The sequence below is a fragment of the Scylla paramamosain genome, chromosome 12, assembly GCF_035594125.1.
Source record: "Scylla paramamosain isolate STU-SP2022 chromosome 12, ASM3559412v1, whole genome shotgun sequence".
Lineage (NCBI taxonomy): Eukaryota > Metazoa > Arthropoda > Malacostraca > Decapoda > Portunidae > Scylla > Scylla paramamosain.
In genome coordinates, this window is record NC_087162.1 from 28,172,948 (window position 1) to 28,197,947 (window position 25,000).

Genomic DNA, 25,000 nt, shown 5'->3' on the forward strand with positions numbered 1-25,000 from the left:
AATCAGGCTTCTTGTGTTTTCGAAGATTCGCTCGTAGTGTTTATTGATAAGACTCGTGTAGTCATCGGCAGGGGGAGCTGCTGCACTGTGTGAGGCGCGCGGCCAGGCACATGGGTGAGGCGGGGCAGGCGGGCAGCAGTATCCCGACACGTCCCTCACCCGTGGCCGAGAGCAGCCGACTGACTCGCGGCAGAATAACAACAGTGTTCCCGAGGTCTGTAGGGCTGGTGAGATGCCAACTTTGCATTAAGCGACATATGTTCCAAAGACTGCCACTCTCACATTACCGATATTAGCGATTGGAAGATTTAGATATTCTGTGGTTCCCTCCCTCCCTGCCCCCCGCAACATTAAGGTGGCTGGGGAGCTAAAATTATAGTAGCCACTTGCCACTCTCTCCCATCTCCGCCAATGTCGGACGAGCAGGCGTGCCGGAATGTTACTTGAGAATTACTCTCGGATTCAACTTTCGAGCAACATAAGGTCTTACTCATGTGTCAGCTCTTTAAAGATTAGCATTATGCACGGAAAACGGGATATCAGCGAGAATGGGTAAGATAAACAGACGCATTTTTCTATACATGCAATATGATACTCTCTCCCGCTCTTATGGGCCATCAAGTATGTATCGTTAGCTCATGGCCGAGATGACCGTGTTCGGCAGCAGGTCTTTACGGCGAGGCCACCATGAATATAATGAATAATCGCATGTCTCTCGTCAGCCTCCCCAAGGACGCTCAGATCTGGTGGGACTTCTCACTCTTATGTTTTGTTTCTTTAGGAACTGAATATTTCCAAGGCGTGAAGCGCTCCCCTCCTCTCCAGAAATGCAAACAGTCCTTGAGCAAAGCATTACCATTAGTTATATGAATTTAAACGGAGATGCATATGCAAATTGTGCCGATAGCTGTCACATATGTCACGTTTAAGTCTTTTCTCCCTCTCTCTTTTCGAGGCGCCGCCAATAGAATGAATGCTATTTATGGACGCTTCATCGGCTGTCAGCTTCATCACTCAGCAGTTGCCTTAAGTCTTACGTCAAGTTGAATCTTAAGTCAGTCCAGGTGACCACACTTTTTCTACCGCGTCCTCAAGAATATCTCCTTTGGTCTCCCAGCTCAATAAATCACTGGTTCCATAAGAGGTTCACTGAGTTTGCTGGTTTGGTATTTGTTTTATGCTGTGTCACTCAGGGTATATTCATAGCTCGTTACGACTTGTAGTAAACTGTTCCCTGGCTGGCTTTTTCCTCTCACTGCAATTCCAAAACAATGTTCCTCACCATAACTCTCCAGCAGGTGCTGCTAAACCTTACGCAAGAAGTAATCATCATGTTGGTGTTCGCAGCATTAATTATCTGTATCGTCTTATTTCGCGCTCAGAGGAGTAAGGGTCTGCCGCCGCATTCGATCGTAAGTTACATTTGAATATCCATAATGAGCGCTGCTTAAGTCACCGATTCGTATAATACTGGAGCGGTTCAGAAGTTTTATGGCGTAGGGACAGCACGAGGAGGCGCTTCAGTCTATAAATGTAGGGAAGCAGAGTGGCATTTTTTCTTTTTGCTGTTCGTCGGACTGTATTCACCTTCTTCTATGGTGTTAGGGCCCTCCTCATAATGAGCATATCCTGTAGGCCAGCGCCACCGTAGCACGTCTTGCGGCTCGCCGCCCTGTACTCATCCTTGCCGTCACGCCCGTAATGAGGGCGGGGAGAGTCTGATTGCCAGGTGTGTGTAGACAGTGATGGCAAAAAATCCTGACTAATGACGCAGGAAATCATCTTTTACTTTTTACGCTTTTTTTTTTTCTCCTTCTTTTAATCTTCTTCAAGTCGAAAGAATAATGGCAACACCCCGGCGCTGCGCTCCTCCACGACGAGGCCCGCCGGGTATCTGATATTGGTGGCCACGTGTCTCGCGGCGCCGAGCATTCATCAGGGAATGACGAGAAGACACTAAGTAAGGATTTTCGTAACGGATCATTTGAAATGCTGGGCTCCTTCTCTTTGCATGTGTGTGTGTGAGTGTGTGTGTGTGTGTGTGTGTGTGTGTGTGTGTGTGTGTGTGTGTGTGTGTGTGTGTGTGTGTGTGTGTGTGTGTGTGTGTGTGTGTGTGTGTGTGTGTGTGTGTGTGTGTGTGTGTGTGTGTGTGTGTGTGTGTGCTCGCGTGCGCATATCCCGAGCGTTGCTACACACTATCAACTAATTTTGGCTATTTACGACATCGGCGTATTGCAGCATCATGAATCACATCCATAGGACTACGAAAACAAATTTCTTAGTAATAAACAAAGTCAGAAGTAAATTCGGCGAGCCAGGTTTCCCAGACAGAGTGAATCACTTGGCGGCATGGGGCTCACCAGACTGTCGCCCTATCCTGGGGTCTCCTCGGCGGGGCAGTGGTGGCCCGTCTCGCCACACTCCACCGGTAGCCCATATCTCCACCGGACGTGCCAGCGCGGGCCACGTCGCGGTCCTGTGCTGCCTGGTGCACACACTGCTCTCCACCGGAAACTGATGCTCATTAGGGACCCTATTGTGCTCACTGGAGCGGGTGACATTATGCTCGTTGACATCATGAAGAAAACAAATGATGAAACATAATCACCATTTAGGGCTTGGCAAATTACCTCACATCCTGCGCGTGATTGGCTAGCCGGTAATCGACAGGTCACGGCCGACTGATGGAAGGTGATGCACTTGACCCCGCGCCGCTTGTCACTGAGCCGCAGGTGTGCCTCCTTTATCGGATTATAAGGTTTCATGGGCACGTGATATATTGTTTTATTTGAAGGCTAAGTTATGCTTTGTTAATCTAGTTTGTGGGTTTCCGTGACCAAAGAATTAATAAAAAAAAAAAAAGAACGACGAGATGTGAACGAGGCCAGGCAGTCATAATGGAAGAAAAGAACCACTGAACTATAGATGTCAACTGTAGACTTTGGAGCACGCAACGCATCTGATTAAAGTGCATTAAACTACAGATATTCCGCATAATGACAATGTCGTGACATGAACCGTAACGAGGTGAGCATCTGTACTGAAAATTCTTTGACACTTTCTTTCCTCCATCGCCAGGAGACCAAGAGAATAGGCGTGCGTGTTGACAACTCCCCGACCCTCCCTCCTTCCCTCCCGGTCCGCCCAGCAGCATTGTGGGAGGGTGTCTTTTTGCTTATTTCCATTGTTCCCTAATAATAAACGTTTGGCAATTCACATAGAAACAGTCAGTCCTTACGCTCCCATCGGCCACGGCAGGCGCCAGATTTTCATGCCAGGCCCTGCAATTACCGTTTTCTAGCTGCTGAGGCGTGAAAGAAAATGTGTTTAAAGGAAAACTTCCCTTTGCCTGCGGTCGGATCTCGCACCTCCCAACACACCATGGCCAATGACAATTCGCTACATTATGTATTTAGACATGCAATGCAGATTATACACACGCAGCCGGGACAGGTTTCTACTTTGCCTATTTATGGAATACTTTATCGAAAGCTTGCATAATGTATTTTGTACGCAGTTCATGCAGAGACTGGGCGGGAATGTCTGAGGCGAATGAATGGCGCACGGGAGAGGAGGAAGGGGAGAGGAAGGCGTCAAGCGTGAACCTCCCAACCAATTGAGATGAAGGCCTTTGCAGCGACTCCACCTGCCGCAGCCTCGCCTCGGCTCTAAGACTCTCCGTGGTTGGCGATGTCGACCATGCGAGAAATAATGTAAGCAATGGGGCGACGTGGAATGAACTGTTCTTACACCTGACAGGCGTGACCACTGGTGTCCTCGAGGCGCTGCACACATCCTTACATCACACACACATACGCACACACACACAAAAAAAAAGACATACAATAAAAGAAAAAATATATGCAGGTCTTACAGACGAGCATAATATACATGCAATATTTTCCTCAAAGGTCATCACTAGAGGTCTTGGTCTTTAAACCTGCCCATAAACTGGTCTATAAATTGTTTTTTGACTATTTGCCTTTCTGTATACTACGTGATATACTAAGCTAAATGACATATTTGCAAGAGGAATCGAGTGACAAAACTCCTTTATTGAAGCTGCTCAGTGGAAGAGTGTGAATCTTTCCTCACATTCCTCATCTAAATATAATACTAATAAAATTATCAGGTTGTTATTTAACCCCATCTGATGATTCAAATACTCTGGCTATCAATTTAGTTTGAAGGTTATTTAATACATAATATATACAAATCTAACTTCACAAATACTGAAACATTCTCCCTATACTAAAACATTCTGCAGTTTACCATTTACTTACACAGAAAAAAAAAAAAAAAACATTATCATTCTTATAGCTGTTCAAGAAATCACGAGATCACAAACTAAATAAACCTGACTTCATTAAACGTGAAACTTACGAGTGAATATAACTTCCCACACCATGACTAACTCTATATGAACAACACTACAGTGGGGAGAGAGTTACTGCTCCGTATAGAAGATAAACCAGCCTTACCTCCAGCTCCCCCTTGAGGATGCCGCCCGCCTGGCCAATGTAGAGTGTGGAGGCTGTGTCGAACACCAGCTGAGTGGGGATGCGGCGCACCAACACGTCATTGTACATCTCACAATTGTACCACAGCTGAATATCCTCCTCTGTCACGCTCAGAGCTATCCTGTGGGTGGAGGAGGAGGAGGAGGAGGAGGAGGAGGAGGAGGAGGAGGAAAAGGAGGAGGAGGAGGAGGTGGGGGTGGTGGTGGTGGAGAACAACAACAAAAACAAAAAGAACATGAACAAAAAGAGCAAGAAGAAGAAGAAGAAGAAGAAGAAGAAGAAGAAGAAGAAGAAGAAGAAGAAGAAGAAGAAATAATAATCAAGAAGAAGAAGAAGAAGAAAAAGAAGAAGAAGAAGAAGAAAAAGAAGAAAAAGAAATAATCAAGTACAGGAAGAGCAGGAGGAGGAGGAGGAGGAGGAGGAGAAGGAGGAGGAGGAGGAGGAGGAGGAGGAGGAGGAGGAGGAGGAGGAGGAGGAGGAGGACAAGGAAAGGAGGAGAAGAAAACGAGGTAGAGAGAGAGAGAGAGAGAGAGAGAGAGAGAGAGAGAGAGAGAGAGAGAGAGAGAGAGAGACAGAGAGAGAGAGACAGAGAGAGAGAACAAAACTGGATTAGATTTGGCAGGCACAGACTATGTTATCTGGCTTAATGCTCATTACTTCTTGCTAAGATGATCATCAGGCGAGCAAAAGTTTACAATCTGACAAGTAATTAGTTTGAATGAAGAAAAAAAGTAAATAAATAAAAAGGGTTTCAATTTGCTTATTCCTCTAGAGTTGTACATCTTATACCATATATCACTTATTATCATTTATTCATCAGTTCTCTTCGCTATCCTCTAGTGTTCTCTGCTTTCCACCGTTTCATTGCGTTTACTCTCTATCCTTCTCTCAAAACTTCTTTCCCCTGCCTCATAGTTAGGTTTCTTCACACATCATTTACTATTACTTCTACCGCTTTCCCCTTAATGTCGTACCTTCTAGTTTTTCCTTACATTCTTCTGGGTGATAGTGTACTTTAACCTTTTCATGCACTTTTTCCTTCTCTTCTCAGCTATGCATCGTTAGCTCTCCTTCATTAGTTCCCTTCATACCTTCCGTCCGCTTCCTATCTGGTACTTATCGTCTTCCTTACCTGTCCTTCCTTCACAGATCCTGCTCCTGCTCACATCATAATCTCATCGAACTTGTCCTTATCCTTTAATTCCCCTTCACCAATCCTGCTCACACTGTCCCTTCTCTACCCAAATTTCATCTTCTTATCTTTCAGTTACCTATTCCCTTAACTAACCTGCTCCAGGACCCAACGAACTCCGGCACGAGGAAAGAGGCGATGATCTGAGAGGTCATGTGTCTCTCTCCATCGGTGTAGTACAGGGAGATATTGGTGCGTCCGTGGTCTGCCGGCATGATACCCACCCCGAGCTGAATGATGTTCTCCAGCGGGTTTGTTACAGCGAAGGGAAACATGGGGTTGTTGGTGTCTGGCTTCATCGCTATCTGGATCTGCAAGGACGAGATAAGAGAGAGGAAGAAAAAACATTAGTTAGGCAGGCAAGAGTCCTCACACTGAGATGCTGAGAGATGCAGCGTACAGACGGGAGGCTAATGAGGCTTTTGTCACTGAACTCGTCAGCTTGTGAATGAGGTGGGAGATTTAAGGAGACATTAATAGTCCGTGAACAGACGCCCTAATGGTCCAGCGGGTGAAGGTCTATCTTAATGAGCGACAGCACAGACGAGTGAACTCTTCTGACGTCTGCAGGGCAAGCCATAAAAAACTGCCCTAGATGGTGATGAGGAGGAAAAAATGAAGAGGAAGATGCCAAACCAACGCATCCATTACTTACGTGCTCAGGCGAATAAAAAAATACGAAGAAGAAAGAAAACATAAGAGCAGGAGGCAACAGAGGGCAGGAGGTGTGGGACGCGCCCCCTGACCCTCGCCCCACGACGCGGCGGAGTCAGAACGCACTGGTGGCTGTCTCTTCGAGGAAGCTCACACCCTAAATCCTTAATTCCACGAGTGACAGCTTCGAACGATCACCACTTTACGAGAGCTGGCCGTTCCTGCAACTTCATTTGCTTTATTTTGTTGTGGTGACTGTCAAAACACGTCGCCAGTCAACGCCGCACTTAAATATCTGGTGTACTCGTAAATGTTACTGATGTCAATGATTTGCATTTTTCCAGCCAATGATTATACATATTTAATTAATAATGTAGTGACTATCCGACAAGTTGTAATCAATGTAGCAAGAATTTTCGCAAATTAAATATCGTTTAAAAATAAATTAACTCTTAAACCATATATTTCGTTCATATGCGCCACGCATGAGCGAACCTGACTCAACTATTTTTCTTTATCTAAATACCTTCTGCGTTGCGTACCATGACGCCAGGGGGGGAGGAGCTCAACTTCAGCATCGGATCCATCTCACACTTGCTGCTCGCCCCTCCCTCCTCCCCGCTGTTTGTTTTGGTTGGCGTGGAGCCACAGCCTTCTCTACACACGTGAGGTGGCGCAGGGAAATTGGTCGGCGACAGAAAATAGACGCTTAAAAGATGCGGTCTTGACTCCAGCTTGAGCCTTGCTCCTTGCCTTCCCTCGCCTTCCCAAAACACCTCGTCCCTTTCCACGTCAGCGCGCACGAGGACAGCTACAGAGACGAACGGCAGTAACGACAGACAGACACACGAACAAAAAAGAATACTAAAAAGATACATAAACAAGGATAAAAGGCCTGCGTCGCACACACAGGGGAAGGATAAGACGAGTGAATAGGTTCAGGCGGAACACATGCAGGTAGTTGGGCGGGAGGGAGCAGCGGGCAACCCTCACCAAACAGTCTCGTCATTCACTGGTCGCTTCACCTTGCCTGACCGCCTCACCACCCGATCGTGTCTCCTGATATCTCGCTCCGGTCAGCGCGTGCGTCTTCCTCCCTTCACGCTGATTTCACTCCACGTCCGCTGTCGTCGCAATCCCGGTATCACACAGCGAACGAAAAGATTCCCTGGCGATTGCCGCGATAGTATCAACACAACTCTGATTCTCAATGGAGTACGTTCGTGTGTGTGTGTATGTATATATATATATATATATATATATATATATATATATATATATATATATATATATATATATATATATATATATATATATATATATTTTTTTTTTTTTTTTTTTTTTTTTTTTTTTTATTATATTTTATTGATTTTCTTCCTCTCTATGAGCTAAATATTTTTATCTATCATGAGCTGTCATAAACTATTACAGTACGTTAACCTTTTGCTTTTTTCCTCTAAACTACAAAGGCTTGCCGTAACTTTTTTCTTACTTTATTTATTGGGAAGCTTTAGTCAATTCGGCATGTAAGGAAGAACGCGGGGTGCCCGAGACCTTTGCTTAGACGAGATTTGTAGCTGCTGCTGAGAACTTCAAGCGATGGTTATCAAACACTATTCATCCACTGACAGACGAAGACCAAGACCAGCACACCAAGGGTATAAGTACACACACACACACACACACACACACACACACACACACACACACACACACACACACACACACACACACACACACACACACACACACACACACACACACACACAAAGTAAGGTACACAGTACTGCCTCAAGTTAATCCTTATTTATAGTAGGTCGGAACACAGCGGGGAGACCAACAAATACTCGCCACTTAACTTCTTCAACCCGAGGCTCCAAACGAGACCTCCTGCAGGAGATTCTTTCTGGCGGCCTTTAGTCCCTCGTTCCTTCCCTACCTCACACATGCTTAAAATTTAACCCCCTGCCGGCCACTGCATGTAAGAAACATATGTACTCCGGCAATAAATGAATAAGATAAGAAGTCAAGGACGGAGATCAGAGTGCATGTTGTCCTTGGACTTGCTCAGGACAGTAGAGCAGGTCGTGTCCATGTTGGGGCGTGCAGGGGGCAGGGGCCTGGCCTGCTACCACATGTTCATACAGTCGACAACACCCAAGTCAGACATGCAAGGGGCGCCATAAACAACAACATGCTTACTCAATCTGACACGGTAAAAGAGTACTTCTGTCGGGGGACCCGGCGACACTGTTGACTTTGCCAACACACGTCTGGGCGAGATAAGCCTCAGCGACCCACGGCAGGACAGCGGCGCCGTCCACGCCCATCGCCGGGAAGGGAGGGCGTCCCCTTCGGCCACCGGGAGGGTGAAGGAAGCATGTTCAAGTTTTTGCTGAGGGTTGTGACCACGTCCCCCATAATAGTGCAATATAAAAACCGCGCCCACAACAGCCGCCTCCACTGACCGTCAGCAAATTCCTGAAACCAAATTGGAGGCTCTGAGTTAGGCTGGGGAGACAAGGAGAGCGGGGAGGCAGAGGGAGAGGAAGGACACCACCCGGCCCGAGATCAGCCGAGGTGTGACTGATTTCATTATAAAATCTTCCCTCACTAATTGCAGCCCTTGTTTGGGGCCAAATGGATCTCACTGTGGGATTGATTAAGTTTCTGCTGTATATCTTATCTCTATGAAGACGCGACTCCTGCGGTGACTGAAAATGGACCGCTGAAACGAAACTATTTCCCCGCGATCCACAGGACACGTGGGCAGACGCAGGGATAGAGAAGAGAGCACGCCCTTTTGAACCTACACACTGACTTAGGTGTTCAAGCTGTCAACAACAATTACTACTACTACTACATTAAAATAATACCTCCACCCCATGTTTATTGATGTGTCAATTAGGGGCTCCATTACTTGGAGGTCATTAGCCCCAGCTCTCGCTAATGACTATGGCATCCAACCATATCTAATACTCTATAATATAGACATTAGTTGTTAACTATAAATTCACTCTACCTCTACTCTATCTACTCTTATGCCACTCTCCACCACTGTAGCCTCGTAGTCGAGGCCTCCTAAGTCTGCAGGTATGGGAGTGGAATGCCTTGTCCCCCTGAGACACAGGAGGGCAGATCTGAGGAGGGAGAATGAGAGACGGCACCTCATCCATGCGACGACATGGCTCCTTGGCTGGTGCTTCTTTTCTGCCATTAGGTCTGCTAGTCTTGAGTAGAAGCACTGAGCCTTGGAGCCCATCCCGCCAGATGTGGTGAAGACCAGAGGTGTGAAGCTGCCCTGGTCAATGTGTTGGATTCTCTCCCCGTACGCTCGGATCTTCTCCTGCTCATTCTTGCGGTGAGCGGCCTCCAGGGAGAGTTCGTGGTGACAGGCGGCCATCGGGTCAAAGATCCGTATGTCCACGAATGCTTTCTGTCCCCTTGTCCAGAACCCTCGTGCACTGACGTCGACTCGAGCCACACACACACACACACACACACACACAATATGATTTAAAGGCTAGGTGTCTCTGACCTTACGACCATTGCAAAAACAAGAATAGCAAGTTTTTGATTGAAGATTCCGTAGCATTTCGACCGATGCGGATAAACAGGCATACAAATCTCTCTCTCTCTCTCTCTCTCTCTCTCTCTCTCTCTCTCTCTCTCTCTCTCTCTCTCTCTCTCTCTCTCTCTCTCTCTCTCTCTCTCTCTCTCTCTCTCTCTCTCTCTCTCTCTCTCTCTCTCTCTCTCTCTCTCCCTTATAGCTAGCAAGAAAGAACGAGCTAACTAACCAACAAACTATTGAACTACCAAACTACCATGAATTGCATTACTACAATTATATAAGTTCTATATATATATATATATATATATATATATATATATATATATATATATATATATATATATATATATATATATATATATATATATATATATATATATATATATATATATATATATATATATATATATATATATATATATATATATATATATATATATATATATATATATATATACAAGAATCATACAGCAGACGCCATCTCCTCTGTACAATTTATGGAATGCATACCTGATTTTAGTTTTACTGTTGCTCTTCAGCCCATACCTCAGCAAATACCTGCATCTTACGAGTTATGGTCGAGTGTTTTTTTTTTCTCATAGTGTTTCTTAGAGTTATTTAAGACCTCGTACTGACAGGAAAGGTTGACCCTCGCCACTCTTAGCACAAAGTTCCCATCCTAACATTCCACTATATAAACTTGCTACTTTATGAGCCTGTTTAGCATAATTGGCATTTCTTTCAGCAAAACTGTTCTTGACCCTTCAATTCTTCCTTCAAGTTCTTCCTCCTCAATTCATTCCACGTTAAGACTACCTGATTTTCCTCATCGCTACTCACTTTGTAGCATTATCTCCAGCTAAATTTATCATTATCCATTTACATTACACGGAAAACAGCTGATAGGACGATAACCCACAAGAAGCAGCTGCAGTGGCTTAGAACGCCTTTTTTTCTTTCTTTCTTTTTTTCTTTTAGATAGGTTACCTGCAAAACCAATCAGTGAAATCAACCTCACAGTAGGTATTAAACAACACGAAAAACTAAAGGCATTTACTAAGAAGAATAACCTCACAAAGCACAGTACTAATCTTAAATGCCTTTCTGATGAGTTACCTACCGGTGCATTTAGTGAAGTTTACCTCCGAACACGAAAACTCGAAAGCATTGAAATTCAGTACATGTCTTAAACGTCGCAGCACACAATACGCAGGAAATTGGGGAAGCGTCCATACATACACATCAGGTCAGAGAAACAGACCGTTCGTATTCTGTGGTGGGCTGGGTACTACATCAAGTTGTTATTGAACCTTTTGTTGTGGTTTCATAAGCGTTTTTCCAATCTGACTGGATTTAGAAGAGAAAGTACGTACGTTTTCTTCTGACGCCTTCCGCATAAATTGAGGATAAGTAATTTGTACATACCTAAAATACGATGTCTTATTTGCACAATGTTTTAAAGCTGTAAGGATTGTTGCTGTCTCGTCCCGGGCTTCCGTAAATAAGTCTGATTAACAAAGCAAAATTCTTAAACTGTTCCTTGTATATAAGTAATTTTCACGTAACTTTCTTGTTTTAATGTACTGTAGGCACATATAAAACTATGGGAAGCACAAGGCTACCATGAAAGAAAGCCAGTAGCTTATGACAAATTAAGCGATGAAATCTGCTTATTAAAGATGAATTCTTTAACTATACCTCTCATGATTTTGATGTTGCCTTTCTTTGATGGTATTAAAACTATAGGAAATATAATGTTACGGTGATAAAGAGAGAGAATGTATCTTATAATTCAAACTATGAAGTGTGTCTATTAAAGTTGAAATCTTAAACTATACTTCTATATTTTCTTGTAATGTTACCTTTCCTTGAAGCAAGAACGCACAGGAGAACTATGGACAGTGAAGGGTTATAGTGATAAAAATACAAAACCACTTCTAATAACAGGCGATGGAGTCTTAGTTATTGAAGTGAAATTCTTAAACTTTACTTCTCACATGACTTTAATATTACGTTTCTGTGAAGTAGGAACGCATGATACTATATAGTACAGGGTTACGGCGATATAGAAAGAAAGTAGCTTTTAATATTAGTGTAAATATATGAGTTGCGTGAGACCACCCTGCCGAACGATTACCAGCTGAACACTCCTTCCTGCGGTGCTTCTCCCTGGCCACCCCAACACCGGTGCTTGGCCTTAACGTATCACTACATTACCAAGCTCCCTGGATCCCCTCACGCACCCTAGCAACAGTTACACTTATTTTTCACAGCACCCTGACATTCACTGCATGCCGCAGCGAAACACACCAGCAAAATAACTCGATACACTACAATCAACCTACCTAAAAATACGAATGAGTGCTGGGCGGAGGCTCCCTAGCGAGTCATCTCTCGGCGTCCATGTGCGGGTGTTCACAGACGGCGAGGTAAAGAATAGATGATATCAGGACGCAGAGAGGGATTTGATCCAGAGTTACTGACCAGACTCTCTTACGTAACAGTCTCCTAAATCGTTTCCTGGCAGCGGTTCGACTTTCTTTTTTTCTGACACTTTGGCATTCTCTGGTTAAACTTGCTATGTAATATCAAAATAAATGAGTAAATAGTAATTTCTTTGTGTTACAAGCGTCTTACTAATAAATCATCCCAGCAACGCTAAATAGATAAAGCGTGCTTCAATCGCTTCAATAAGGAAATCAAAGTAGTCATTATTTACACGCTGAAGTGCTCCAAAGCAATGAATCGCTATCTTGGAGCATCAAAGAGCAACAGACAGCGCCAGCAGAAACTAGTCCGTCAGTGATGCATAGCTATAGATAGAGAGATAGGCGAACATACACACATACAAATATATATTCAAGGATATAAAGGTGAATGAACTCAGGCACGCTCATGCACTTTTATAATACATATATAGCAGCATAGGAAAACAGGTTTATACGCAAATTCGCTCCACCCTTAACTATTTGTGTCAACTTTGAAGGCATTCACAAAATCCAACATTCCTCGGTGAGACTTTCTCCTCGTTTGGGTTTCACATTCCACGGCGAACATTAGATAAGACTGAGGTGCCATTGTGCTTCAGTTCAGGAGTGATGGAGAGAGAGAGAGAGAGAGAGAGAGAGAGAGAGAGAGAGAGAGAGAGAGAGAGAGAGAGAGAGAGAGAGAGAACGTTTCTTTATACACAGGTACATGTCAAAAGGAAACCCACGTTCTATCTTCTTTCGTACGTCACTCATAATCTATTGAGTCTTCATCTTTGACTACCCTCCGTCTTCTACTTTATATAATAGCGTAGCTTATCAAAAACTAACTTCGTAGCGGTCAACAGATTTATTGTTGCTTATTCCTCCTACTTCTGCTTCACGCTAACAAAACAAAGATGAGGAAAACCTGTCTGATGTGGCAAGGCTGGGCTGGCGCTTCTCGACGTCATCACGGGGAAGTGACGCTAGCACCTGATTTGCATAAAAGTGAATGGGTTGTTTATCTAAAGACTGGCGTGAACATGACAAAGGACACAAACAGATAACAAAACATACCATGATGCCAATGTATCATAGTTACTTCATGAGTGACGCTTAGCAGTGGATAATGAATGAGAGAGAGAGAGAGAGAGAGAGAGAGAGAGAGAGAGAGAGAGAGAGAGAGAGAGAGAGAGAGAGTCAAAATAATACAATAACCTCGAGGCACTGACTAATAAATTTCACTGACCGACACCTTCCCTCCTTCCTTCCCTCTCCCTTCCTCCCTCCCTCCTTCCCTCGCAGCACCTCGCCTCGACATCTTTCGCCACGCCCTCCACGACTCCTAACACGACAGTCGTAAATGGTGAGGGTCGTGGGGAGCCGTGAATCTGGCGTGAGGGAAGAGACGAACCTCCTGATGGGTCGAAGGGGAGAAAGAGGGGACTTGTGAGGGGGAAGGGTGACGAGGGTGAGGAGGATGAGAAGGGAGAAGAGGCCGGGGAATTACCAACAGTCATTTTCTTACTTCTGAACCTGTTTTACTTGTAGGTTTGGTTATTTTTTTCTTTTCTCTTTTTTCCCACGTGTCTCACAGGGAAGAGTAATGAAGGCATCCCTACCATCTCACTAATTTGTTTTTGGGGAAAATATATGGTCAGGTATTATCAGCGGTGACACCCGACAGCCGGACAGAGACAGGTGGGAGCTATCGGTGCGCAGTGGTGCTAATAGACAGCCAGCGACAATGCTCACGAGGAAACAAGTTAATCCTCAAGCTACTATCTCGGATCCTGCTGCTGTGGTGACCTGTCAAGACTATTTATGACCTGGTATCTCCCGCCGCCACTTCCTTGCGTGTATGGGTATAAAAGAAAAAATATATAACAAAAAATAAATTGTACCTTTTAGCTCTTCCAGGCGCCATCCGTCAAGCCTCGTGACTCAGCAAGGCCGCAGGGACTTTATCAAAGGTCGAGATTTTAAGCTGACGAGGCGAGAAATTACTTTAGTGATACTCCTGCCAAGATTACACGGTGCATCCGGCAGTGGGCCCCGCGGGGCTGGTCCACGTGGGATGCTCGGCAAGGTACACGAGTCCACTGGCGGCAGTTATCTTAAACATTATGAAGAAATGCGTCAGGTTGCCTGCTATCTCTGGCTACTGTGGCTTCCCTGAACTCTGTGAAAGGTGTGGTGTGAAGTTTGAAGTGTGGTTTTGAAAGCCACCACCGGTAACAAAAGAAGTAATGGATCAGTTCAAATCTTTTGCTGCCTGTCATGTCAGTTTGGCTCTGTAAAATCACCTCATTTCCCAAACAAAATAGCAGGTGTTCTGTCAATCTCGTGCTCATGAAGTGGGCAATCAGCAAGCCAGATTTCATGACAATTTAAAAAAATCTGTTATGCGTTACATCCTCGCCATATTAAATATGTCGCAGATTCTAATTATTTTTTGGCGTCTCAATTTCGTCAACTTAAACCCCTACCTAGTCCGAAAGCTAGATTTTATCACAATTAAAAGTTAAATCATCGCCTTATCAAACATTCCACAACTTCTGACTAATTTTTGAGAACTATAACCTCATAAATGTGACCTCTTTTTGTTTCTACTATAACTGTCAACTCACCGAGAACGTGCGGTAGAACCTCTCTGGCATAAAGAGGCGGTAGGGGTACTTGATGCTCGCCCCCACTCGGAACCCGAAGGCCGGAAACCCATCAAACCCCGTGACGAAGTACTGCGTGGTGGGGTCAGCGAAGGGCACCGCGATGCCCTCCAGCAGGTCCTTCTCCTCCAGGAGCTCTGTAGGGGCGGAAGGAAGAGGTTACTGACATGTCTTGTGCAACACGCCCTCCCTATCTGTCTCCCGCTGCACGCCATTGTATTGTACGCGCACATATATATAGCGACACACAACTATACAGACACACACACACACACACACACACACACACACACACACACACACACACACACACACACACACACACACACACAAAGGTTAGCTAGTAATGTTAATAAGTAATGAATAAAGACATTTATAGCTTGGCGCTGCAAAGACTGTAATGATAATGCACTTTTTTTTTTTTTTTTATGTAGGAAGGACACTGGCCAAGGGCAACAAAAATCCAATAAAAAAAATGTCCACTGAAATGGCAGTCCCATAAAAGGGTCATATAGCAGTAGTCAAAAATTGATGAATAAGTGTCTTGAAACCTACCTCTTGAAGAAATTCAAGTCATAGGAAGGTGGAAATACAGAAGCAGGCAGGGAGTTCCAGAGTTTACCAGAGAAAGGGATGAATGATTGAGAATACTGGTTAACTCTTGCGTTAGAGAGGTGGACAGAATAGGGGTGACAGAAAGAAGAAAGTCTTGTGCAGCGAGGCCGCGGGAGGAGGGGAAGCATGCAGTTAGCGAGATCAGAAGAGCAGTTAGCATGAAAATAGCGGTAGAAGACGGCTAGAGGTGCAACAATGCGGCGGTGAGAAAGAGGCTGAAGACAGTCAGTTAGAGGAGAGGAGTTGATGAGACGAAAAACCTTTGATTCCACCCTGTCTAGAAGAGCAGTATGAGTGGAACCCCCTCAGACTTGTGAAGCATACTCCATACATGAACGGATAAGGCCCTTGTACAGAGTTAGAAGCTGAGGGGGTGAGAAAAACTGGCAGAGACGTCTCAGAACACCTAACTTCATAGAAGCTGTTTTAACTAGAGATGAGATGTGAAGTTTCCGGTTCAGATTATAAGTAAAGAACAGACCGAGGATGTTCAGTGTAGAAGAGGGGGACAGTTGAGTGTCATTGAAGAAGAGGGGATAGTTCTCTGGAAGGTTACATAATGATAATGATGATATTAATAAGGATAATAATAATAATAATAATAATAATAATAATAATAATAATAATAATAATAATAATAATAATAATAACAACAACAACAATAGTAATAAAAAAGAACTAAAGGCAAATCGGTAGTTTATCAAAAAAGCTCCTTCTACGTACGAGATGAACTTCAAGGCACGAGCAGCCAGCACACCTCCCCGCAGCACCACAATGGACATTCCACTCGAGGGAAAGACTTCTGAAATGTAATAAAGCAAGAAAGCGCGGAGAAGCTGAGCACTTACGATAATGGATGTTTTTTTGGTCCTTTCTCCCCAGGCCTTTGGGTTGGCATGTGGTGCTTACATACGTGCGTACATACCACCAGCGCCCACGCCCTCCCCGCCCCTCACATGCTTCAGGGTATATTTAGTAACAAGCGCCGCCACGATCTTGTCTCCAGCCATCACTCGTGCAAACACTTACCAAACACTTCGCTGGTTGAACCAAGAACTAAGTAGCTGCATGCATAATGTTGCTCTCATCAGTGACGCCGCAGCCACGCGGAGACTGTGATATCTTTAAGTTCATCTCATACTAGTGCACTTGCCTTACAGCTTCAAGAAATGTTAAATGCCTCCCAAAAACTCGAGATGAACAGTAAAAACAACTTATTCAGCAAAGCCTTAGGACAAGGAGAGAAAGATGAACTGCACCTTCCCTACATTCCTGCAACACTCGAGTACTTGTGTTACAACTTCTGAAAATCTCACATGAATTCCAGAACGCTGACATGAACAGTAAAATAACTCCACCAAAATAAAAGAGTAAAATGAGAAGATTGACTGCATTTTTTTACATTCACCAGATACGTTAGAGCTTCAAGAAATATTACATGACTTCCAGATAACTGACGTGAACAATAAAGCAACGACTCCTGGATGGGAGAGAACAAAGCGAGGAAGACAGACTGCATTATTTATATGTTCACTCGATACTCAAGTGCGTGTGTTACAACTTTAGGGAACGTTAAGCGATAATAAAAAATAAAAAAAAGCTGACATGAACAATTAAACAACTTCACTGTGGCAGAAAGTAGAGAAGAAAGAAAAACTGGACAAGAGCAACAAAGAAAAAAACTGAGAATACGTTTATATTCAATTTAATCTACTTATAATAACAAAAACAGTCTCTACCTAGATCGCAAAAACAAACAGACAAAAATCTAAAACTTATAAGCCATCGAATGGAACTCCACGTGGTGAATTGTTGAGAAAGAAAATTTAAACACATCATACAAGCCACTGAAGTAAGCTGTGCCCTTTTCCACACTGTATACATTAGTGGGCTCGGCTTCCCTGTACCGGCTGAGGTAAACACGCTCATAAACAGACTGTTCTGCTGACGTGGAGCTTCGTCTTTGTCTTAACCTGAATGGAGACGCAGATGCTTGCCTCTCTGTCGGGGGTCGGTGGCAATGGTAGATAAGGAAAGCCTGCTGGTGGTGCGGGAGGTGAAACTCATACGAATGGGAGTAAGTAGATTATTGATAGGACGGGTGGAAAGGGGGACAGTGTTGTAGTATGGCTGACAGATAGCTCGCAAAGTGTCTAGTATGACTTGTGGGTAGAGGGAGCGAGGTTGAACGATAAGAGGGGCTGGTGGTATGTCAGAAAGGAGGAAGACTGATGGGAATGGTGGATAGGACGATACAGGGTCACCCAAAAGTCTGGTAACATCGGCAAAACATCCATGAAAACCCAGCTAATCATATTTTTGGCCTTTGAAAATAGTCCTCATAAAAGAGAAAGGAAAGATAGAAAGAAAAGGGTTAATGTATTTTTTTTTTTTTTTTTTCTGTTTATCTTTCATCTCTTCGTTGTTCTAAGTTGGTCTATAATATTACTAATGTGTCTCCTATAGACACTAGACAAGGGCGTGGGTTCGATTTGTGGTCAAGGACATTTTTGGAAACTCTGGTAAGTAAAGAATGGCTGTCGTTGCGTGCCGAGTGAAGAGGATGACTTGAGATGTGATGGTTTCATACAGCGACGATCGTTGGTGTCACTAAAAGATAAGACTGACAGTTACATTGCTGAAATAATGAGAAACTAAGCTGGGATATGGGTAGAGATACAGATTGCAATGTAATGTTGCAGAATGGCTGGCGAAGTTGACGCAGGATAGAGGGACTGATACAAGAAGGAAGATCAGTCTTAATTAGTATGCAGACATGACGATGAACTTGACTGGAATTTGTACGCAGTTTGAGTGCGATTCATAACGTCATCAGAGAACGGTGACTGATGGTGATGCGGAATAGAGGATAGACTCAAGCTACAGGAGGAATGTATGGTATAAAAAAAAAAAAAAGCACAGGAAGAAAAGCCCAGGAAAAAAAAAAAAGGTATAAAAAAAAAGCACAGGAAGAAAAGCCCAGGAAAAAAAAAATATCACAAAAAAAGTAACATGTAAATTAACGAAAGCAATCAATACCATACCATACAATTACACTTCTATGCCTTCCTTGGTCAAAATCTGCGACACATTTTCTATTAACTTTTCATATAACATCTATTCCTGTGCCATTCATTCCAGTGAGTGGCGGAGATCGATGCTTCAATACGCCGTGGATAGGGAAAGAGTTGTTGGCGGGTGCAGCTACTTTGAGGGGAGGGAATAGCGCTATATATCTTAAGCTAAACCTTCAGTCTCGTTCCCATTGCCTCACTCATCACAGACTCCCCCAGGCAAGGATCTTACTTCTCAGGCGCGTAACAAAGCGTCACCTTCACCCAACTACCTCTTTTCTCTTCCCTTTTTTTATTCTCTCCTTGCGTTCCCTCTGAGAGTACAGCATCCACTCCGAGCACTGCATCACCGTCTCCTCCCTCCACTTACAGTACCTACGCCCTGTCTAATGTGCTGTCATTCACTGTTTCTCTCCAAACACACACACACACACACCAGGGTTTATATATACACGCTAGACCAGACGTTCCCTCCCTCCCTGTTGAGTAGGTGAGGCAAGTAACGAGGGGCGGGATGACCTGGGGTGGAAAGCTATACCGGAAAATAGACAATCACTGCCAGACGCTCCACTTTTGAGAGAGAGAGAGAGAGAGAGAGAGAGAGAGAGAGAGAGAGAGAGAGAGAGAGAGAGAGAGAGAGAGAGAGAGAGAGAACGAGAGAGAGAGAGAGAGAGAGAGAGAGAGAGAGAGAGAGAGAGAGAGAGAGAGAGAGAGAGAGAGAGAGAGAGAGAGAGAGAGAGAGAGAGAGAGAGAGAGAGAGAGAGAGAGAGAGAGAGAGACTTTCCTCATCAAACATCTCGAAATCCACATGCAACTCATCTTTCGTTCATAAGAAATGCATATTGTGATTTTTTTTTTTTTTTCTCCAGCAGCAAGATTCAGCATAGCCAGTGGGAAGGAGGTATTTACTTCTCTCCCCCGTTGCTATTTAAGGGCTAATTGAGAAGGATGTGGCTGGGAAGGAAGAGGCACCTTTGATATCGTGTCAGTGATGAAGAGCCGGTCGTAAACAGTATCTGAGAATTGATATGGAACTTGGCTGACTGATTTAACTGGAAACTACCACTCAACCTTTTTTTATGGAGTGGTAATTAAGCGGCTGATTTTCTCTCTTTCTGCCTCTTCATAATCATTCCTCATTGTTAATTATAGGATCGCTGACAACTATGAGACTTAATACTTCATCTTTATAACCATAAGCGATTTAAACGAACAAAAAACAAAGCCACGGCCACTAAAAGGTCTAAGGTACTCGATGATTAAGATTACTATCAGTGTTGTCTTTCGAAATTATGTCCCACACTTCCCCTAGACAATCTAATTAAGTCTGAGAAGCCAAATCAGTGAATATCCACAAAAAAACATCCCCGCCGCACCAACATGGCAGCTACACCACCAAAATTATTGCACTTCACCACAAAACAATAACACAAAAGCCGCGCATGAATACACACAGGCCTCTCTTGTACTTCGCGGCCAGGAGGAGGAGCGTAAACATGCGGGAAGATGAGGTAAACATTGTCGTATAATCCATCGGGAGACTGCCTAGGCGCACGGAGATGCTGGAGGTGCCTGTGCCTGTGCCTGTGTGTGTGTGTGTGTGTGTGTGTGTGTGTGTGTGTGTGTGTGTGTGTGTGTGTGTGTGTGTGTGTGTGTTGTTGTATGTATGGTAGTATGGTACACACGTTCCCTATGTTCATCTCCCTCTCAGTGCCTGGTGGCGGTCAGGAAATTAAGTGTCAATAGTATCGTTTTTCTCTCCCTCGTGTTGGTCTGTAGTGACTCTTGTGCGACTCTCAATGCCTCTCTCAGGAGCGACACACGCGTAGGCTTGACACACAAGAAAGTAGTAGGGTGTGTGTGTGTGTGTGTGTGTGTGTGTGTGTGTGTGTGTGTGTGTGTGTGTGTGTGTGTGTGTGTGTGTGTGTGTTTGTAGGAAGGGAACTAAAGATGTTTCTAAGCTAAGCATAAGTAGATCCTGTCATCTGCATTGGTGTTATTCTTGGAGTGAATAGGTAGCTGTCGTGAGCAGGATCAAATGTGTCTCTGGTCGTGAGAGTCCTAATCCAAAACACAACACAACACAACACAACACACACACACACACACACACACACACACACACACACACACACACACTTTTACTTAAGACATTGTTAAATCTACAAAACGACAAGCAACTCCGTCTTTTCTACATATATTCACATTTTTCATCTGTGTACAATTCCTGATATAAGAGGAAGAAACAGTGCCATATTTCCATTCCTTCCTCGCTCTGAAGTGTCTAGCCATGTCTTTGCTTCACTTTCTTCCTCGAGAGACAAAAGTTTACACGAAATTTCGGTTTTATTTTTCTTACGTAACATTGTACCAAACTTTTGTGTAATCACTTTGCATGTATAAAAAAAAAAAAAAAAAAGTAAAAAACAAAGATGACTGCTTAAAATTCTGAGGGAATGTTACAACGTGCAGTAATTAAATTCCACTGTTATTTTTCTGAGCAGAGATTCCTTCGAGATTCCACAAGAGAAACAACTGAAACAACTGCCTCGTGTTCTAGGGAGTGTGCTGGTGCTCGAGCCAGACAGGCAGACGCTCTTTCACTCGTCAGTCAGTCACTCACCAGCTCAGCCATCCCTATCCTTCCTCACTCGGGCGCTCACTCACTCACTCCCTCCTTTCATGCTTTCTTACTCCCTTCCTCCCCTCCACATACAAACAGTCTCTCTCTCTCTCTCTCTCTCTCTCTCTCTCTCTCTCTCTCTCTCTCTCTCTCTCTCTCTCTCTCTCTTGCCTTTAGTCTCAGAAAAAAATAAAACATAGAAAAATGGAGCAATCCTCTACAAATTAATTACTGACACCAAAACTGATCAGATAAGCAGCCTAACATTACACCAAAGAAATCCTCAATCACACGAATTTTGAACGAGTCTAGGGTGATAGAAGTCAGTTGTTGAGAATGAGAATGCAAGACTTCATTGACAACAAACCAAAACTAAGCTTAACACAGTGAGGTAGTACAAGATCCATGACGCAGTAAGTTAACCTGGAAAACATTAGGTCACTTTCTACTTCCTTTTTCTGGGGACGATGGGGGGTTTAATTAAGTCTCCTCGACCTCCCTGCGCTGGAGCCTCTAGAGCTAAGGGCGCGGAATGAGCCCATTAAGCAGTTGCTCCTCGTTACCCCAGCGAGTCCGAAGGTTTTATTTGAATCCCATTTCCTTCCTGATGTTCTTTTTTTTTTTTTTTTTTTTTTTATGGGTTGTGAAGTTGGTATGCATGTCGATGGCAATATTTATAACTACTGTGTGTGATGTATGGGTAGATGGTTCTTTATGGTGTCAGCTGCTGGATTTACGCAATTTTCACGTTCGGAGCTGTAAAGGTTACCAGTGTTATCGCCTCTACAGGACTGCGACCTTCAGAAATATATTGGTATCGGCTGAAATTCAGTCGCCAGGAAATGCGAGCTGGGTCAGACTCAGACGTGAATGTGATCCTTTGTGGAAGAAAATTGGTGCATGAGTCAATTTACGTTCAGAGCGAGACAGCGGGAGAGAGAGAGAGAGAGAGAGAGAGAGGAGAGAGAGAGAGAGAGAGAGAGAGGAGAGAGAGAGAGAGAGAGAGAGAGAGAGAGAGAGAGAGAGAGAGTGTGTGTCATGAGTCATACATCATACATACAAGACCGTCTTTCTTTGCTCTTATACATTCACAGTTGCTAAGTATAAAATTTCACTTTATTTTATATTAACACCAGAAGCACATTTTTCGAAGAAAGAAAAGTTAAAAAAAATAAATAATAATGCTAATCTAAAGAATAACGGGTAAAATAAATCAATATATATAATTTTTCTACCTTACGGTAACATAATCAATCTTAACCATATATATCAGAAATTGTCAACGTGCCTTACTGTTTAAATCACCGAGACTCACGCACCACCATTAAGACACGAACACAGCGGTCTGGCGGTGACACGCTGGCGACACCTTGCTAAGCACCTCACTCTGGGGTCACACGGATAAGAGACAGGATAGTGACAAGGGATACTAACTCCGTAAATCTCTTCAGCACAGACGTGTACGAGGTAGTTTCCTGGAATTTATCATATTAACACTGCACCACTCTTAGGCGGGAGGTGTCTCCCCGCTCCTTTCTCCCTTCGTCAGGTATATTCCGCCCTTTGCAGGTGGAAACGTCGGAACCTCAAGGTAATGCATTGCTCCCTGGCTGATGATTACGTCCGACAAATGACTGGACCTTCTACAGACTCGTGTAATTATTTAGGTACACTCCACACTTCCTCCTGTGTTTTGAGGTGTATCCTGGGCCGGTAAATACAGCGCAGCCCATCTTTCTTCCCAGATTTCATTATGCAGGTGAAACACAACGAATTACTGGCCCCTTCTAGCGAACCTCATTCCTTTGACACATGCCACACACTTCCTCTTGTATTTAAGTTCGTCTTGAGAAGGTAAATAGGATAAATATAGCGCGGCACATCTTTCTTCACGGATTTCATTATAGGAGTACGTACAGGTGGAAATATTAATCATGGCAGCGTCACACGGACCTCATTCTCATTTTACAGTGTTGAAGGAGATATGGTCACGAAAACTGGGTTATTTCTTATATCATCATGAAGTCACAGTACAAAATAGTAGCGAGATCTCATCCGGGTTACATATGCAGTGTAGCATGTGGTGCTGAGAGAGAGAGAGAGAGAGAGAGAGAGAGAGAGAGAGAGAGAGAGAGAGAGAGAGAGAGAGAGAGAGAGAGAGAGAGAGAGAGAGAGAGAGAGAGAGAGAGAGAGAGAGAGTGTATAGCCTTTATATAATATTGCAAGTGTTATGAAATATCTGAAACAACAACAAAAAGAACTTCTACTACTACTACTACTACTACTGCTACTACTACTACTGCTACTACTACCACTACTGTACCAAGCACAATCATCATCTTTATGTCTGTCCCCAGTCACGTGTGGTGATAAAAAGAGGCAGTAAGGGAGGCCGCAGCTGACCACGAGGAGATAACAAGCAGGCGATGATTGGGATCTGAACAAACCCAACACACCTCCCGCCAGCTGCTGACAAGGGCTTACGCCAGCGAGATATCAACAGCAGCTGATGCTTGAATGCTTGCTTAGACACTAATAATTCAGCAGCACGAGTCATGCCCTAAATATTATTACCACACCACCCGCTGCTTCAACCCAGGGTTTCTGTATGCAACAGGGCGACTAGAATGAGACAAGAGGGGAAATTTAGTGATTATTTATTGGTGACTTGTGGTACAGACAGTGGCACTACTACTACTACTACTACTACTACTACCACTTCAAAACCAACAACGACAATAACACAGACAAGGATTCTAACTGCAATATGATTTTTCATGATATCAATGTTCGTTTTACTGCCTGTGATGATTACGGTGGCAGTGGCATGGCAGTACCAGGGGCAGTGGTGGTGGTAGTGGTGGTGTAAATGCCTTTTTGATTATCAAGCAGTGGAAGCAGTGCGCAGCCGGAGCACGAACAGCATTGACAAAAGGATTGTAGTAACTAGGAAGCGAGGGAACACGCTCTTGGCTACATAAAGGTTTGCCTGGGTGTCTGGTTGGTGTACGCGTGCCTCAGGCTGGCAGGGAGCACCGTGAAGAGAGGTGATGTTGATGAACCTTGTGATAGAGATGATTGATACCGAACTGATGCTAATCACCTCAATTTGAACCCTAAGTGCTTTAATATGTAGCCTTGTTGATGGACGAAACTGGAGGTCGTTTGGTGATGTACTAGGGATGCTCCAGCAAGTCGAGCCTTCGGTTGGTCCTTATTGGACTGGGGGAATGGGCGCCGATGAATAGAGGGTGCGGGCATCACCTGTCCTTTTCGGGCTGAGGGTCTGACGGTGGTGGTTAACAAGGTTTGTGTGGTGCCGGGAGGGACGTCTCGGTCGTCTGGCGCAGGGATGGCGTGGCAGGTGTTCGATCCCTTCGGCCTGGTGGGTGGGTTGGCTAATCACTTAGACTGTCGGTCCCGTCTGGTCTCTAATGCAGTCACCAGCCGCGTACCTGCTTTGCCACCTTCTTTGCCAAGGGCGGGATGTAACACGTGTTTGTGTGATAACGAATTGGAAAAAGAACTCGCATATTAGGGATTTCCGAGAAGTGTGCTTTGATTGTTGAGATTCAGGGGACGTTTTGACGTTAGTGGTTCCTCAGGGTTTCCCT

At 44.2% G+C, this 25,000-nt stretch overlaps 1 protein-coding gene across 14 annotated transcripts in view; it reads right to left on the bottom strand.

Moving 5' to 3' along the window:
* Positions 1-25,000, bottom strand: part of LOC135106060 (collagen alpha-1(XVIII) chain-like) — a 221,021-nt gene that overhangs the window by 100,533 nt on the left and 95,488 nt on the right. For all 14 annotated transcript variants that reach the window (XM_064014902.1, XM_064014895.1, XM_064014896.1 and 11 more), the window contains exons 3-5: positions 15,036-15,211; positions 5,809-6,023; positions 4,482-4,641 (exon numbers count right to left, since the gene is read on the bottom strand). In XM_064014902.1, coding sequence (XP_063870972.1) covers positions 4,482-4,641; positions 5,809-6,023; positions 15,036-15,211 — 551 coding nt within the window. The remainder of the gene's footprint in view (positions 1-4,481; positions 4,642-5,808; positions 6,024-15,035; positions 15,212-25,000) is intronic.